Source organism: Mizuhopecten yessoensis, unplaced genomic scaffold (genome assembly GCF_002113885.1).
Source record: "Mizuhopecten yessoensis strain PY_sf001 unplaced genomic scaffold, ASM211388v2 scaffold5667, whole genome shotgun sequence".
NCBI classification, from domain to species: domain Eukaryota; kingdom Metazoa; phylum Mollusca; class Bivalvia; order Pectinida; family Pectinidae; genus Mizuhopecten; species Mizuhopecten yessoensis.
This window is the reverse complement of record NW_018406163.1, coordinates 2,826-4,230: the sequence shown is the minus strand read 5'-3', so window position 1 is coordinate 4,230 and position 1,405 is coordinate 2,826. Positions and strand designations below refer to the sequence as shown.

Genomic DNA, 1,405 nt, shown 5'->3' with positions numbered 1-1,405 from the left:
AAGTAAGTACACCATACAGATAGTAACCAAGTAAGTACACCATACAGATAGTAACCAAGTAAGTACACCATACAGATAGTAACTAAATAGGTACAACATACAGATTGTAACTAAGTAAGTACAACATACAGATTGTAACTAAGTAGGTACAACATACAGATTGTAACTAAGTAAGTACAATATACAGATTGTAACAAAGTAAGTACAATATACCACATACGGATCATAACTAAGTAAGTACAGCATACAGATAGTAGCCAAGGTAGTATGATAAAGATCGTAACCAAGTACAAATATAAGGACGTACTAAATACAGGTTGTAACCATTTCTGTGGGGTCTGACCTTAATTGTGATGATTGGAATGAGAGTTTAGAATAGGGGAATTGTGTAATCGGGAATTTAAATCCCGTGCAAAACTCTCCGCAAACCCTAGATGTTACACAATTTGAACACCCATTGGATGGAATTCCCTTATCCTACAATCCTGAGCATGAAAGTATAATCAAACACTACCTTCATTATTAATTTACCTACATATTAAGTATACACTACATTCATATTACACGTATACCATACACTACCTAGATACATTTGTATTACAAGTATACCATTGGCATACACACTACCTACATATTACGGGTATTCCACACTTCACGTTCAACTAACAGGTATACAATACAATACATGCAGTATTACAGGTATATGACACATCACCTACATATTACAGGTATATGATAAAAATCGTCGTTTTACAGGTACATTATAGTGCCATCCGGCAAGAAAAAACAGGAGGAGGAGAAATACAGATCTGTGTCTAACAAAGGGACGGGTGGCTCTAGTGAGTATATCAGTGACGTTATTTGTCTGCAAAAAAGTCACATGTTTAATGTTATTTTTTGACATATTGAACAGCTGTATTATGTCACGTGTTATTAATTAGATTGTCAAACCTTTCGAGTCTACTGTATTAAAGATCCCCGTACATAAGCCAGAAAAGTCATATCTTGCGAGCTATTATAGAAAATAAAAAACGTAAATTGGAAATCCGATTCATCTGAGCTACCTAGTAAACGGAAGTAATTTTGCCAAATTGCGCTACAAATAACAAAAAATGTAAAGGTGCTTGCCTGCATTAAGAAAGGAATGCACGTAATATGATAGCTACATTGTTTGACATTCAAATCTGTTGTATGAAGTCACGTGTTTTGTAAGTTATTTTGTTGGACACTCAAGTTTGCTGTATAAAGTCACCTTTCAGATCGTTATACTTAGCTGAAAATAATTGTATAACTCTCTGTCGCAGGTATACTACCATTTTTGAAAAGTGCCAGGAATACAACAAGGGGGACCGACGAGTCCATGTGATAGAGTGCCAGGGGTACAACAATGGGGACCGACGAGTCC

General features: G+C 35.6%; 1 protein-coding gene across 1 annotated transcript in view; it reads left to right on the top strand.

The window, feature by feature from the left end:
* LOC110450994 (myoglobin-like) overlaps positions 1-1,392 on the top strand; it is a 17,141-nt gene extending 15,749 nt beyond the window's left edge. The window contains exons 13-14 of the mRNA XM_021498815.1: positions 757-839; positions 1,305-1,392. Coding sequence (XP_021354490.1) covers positions 757-839; positions 1,305-1,366 — 145 coding nt within the window. The 3' untranslated portion in view covers positions 1,367-1,392. The remainder of the gene's footprint in view (positions 1-756; positions 840-1,304) is intronic.
* Positions 1,393-1,405: the final 13 nt, after the last annotated feature.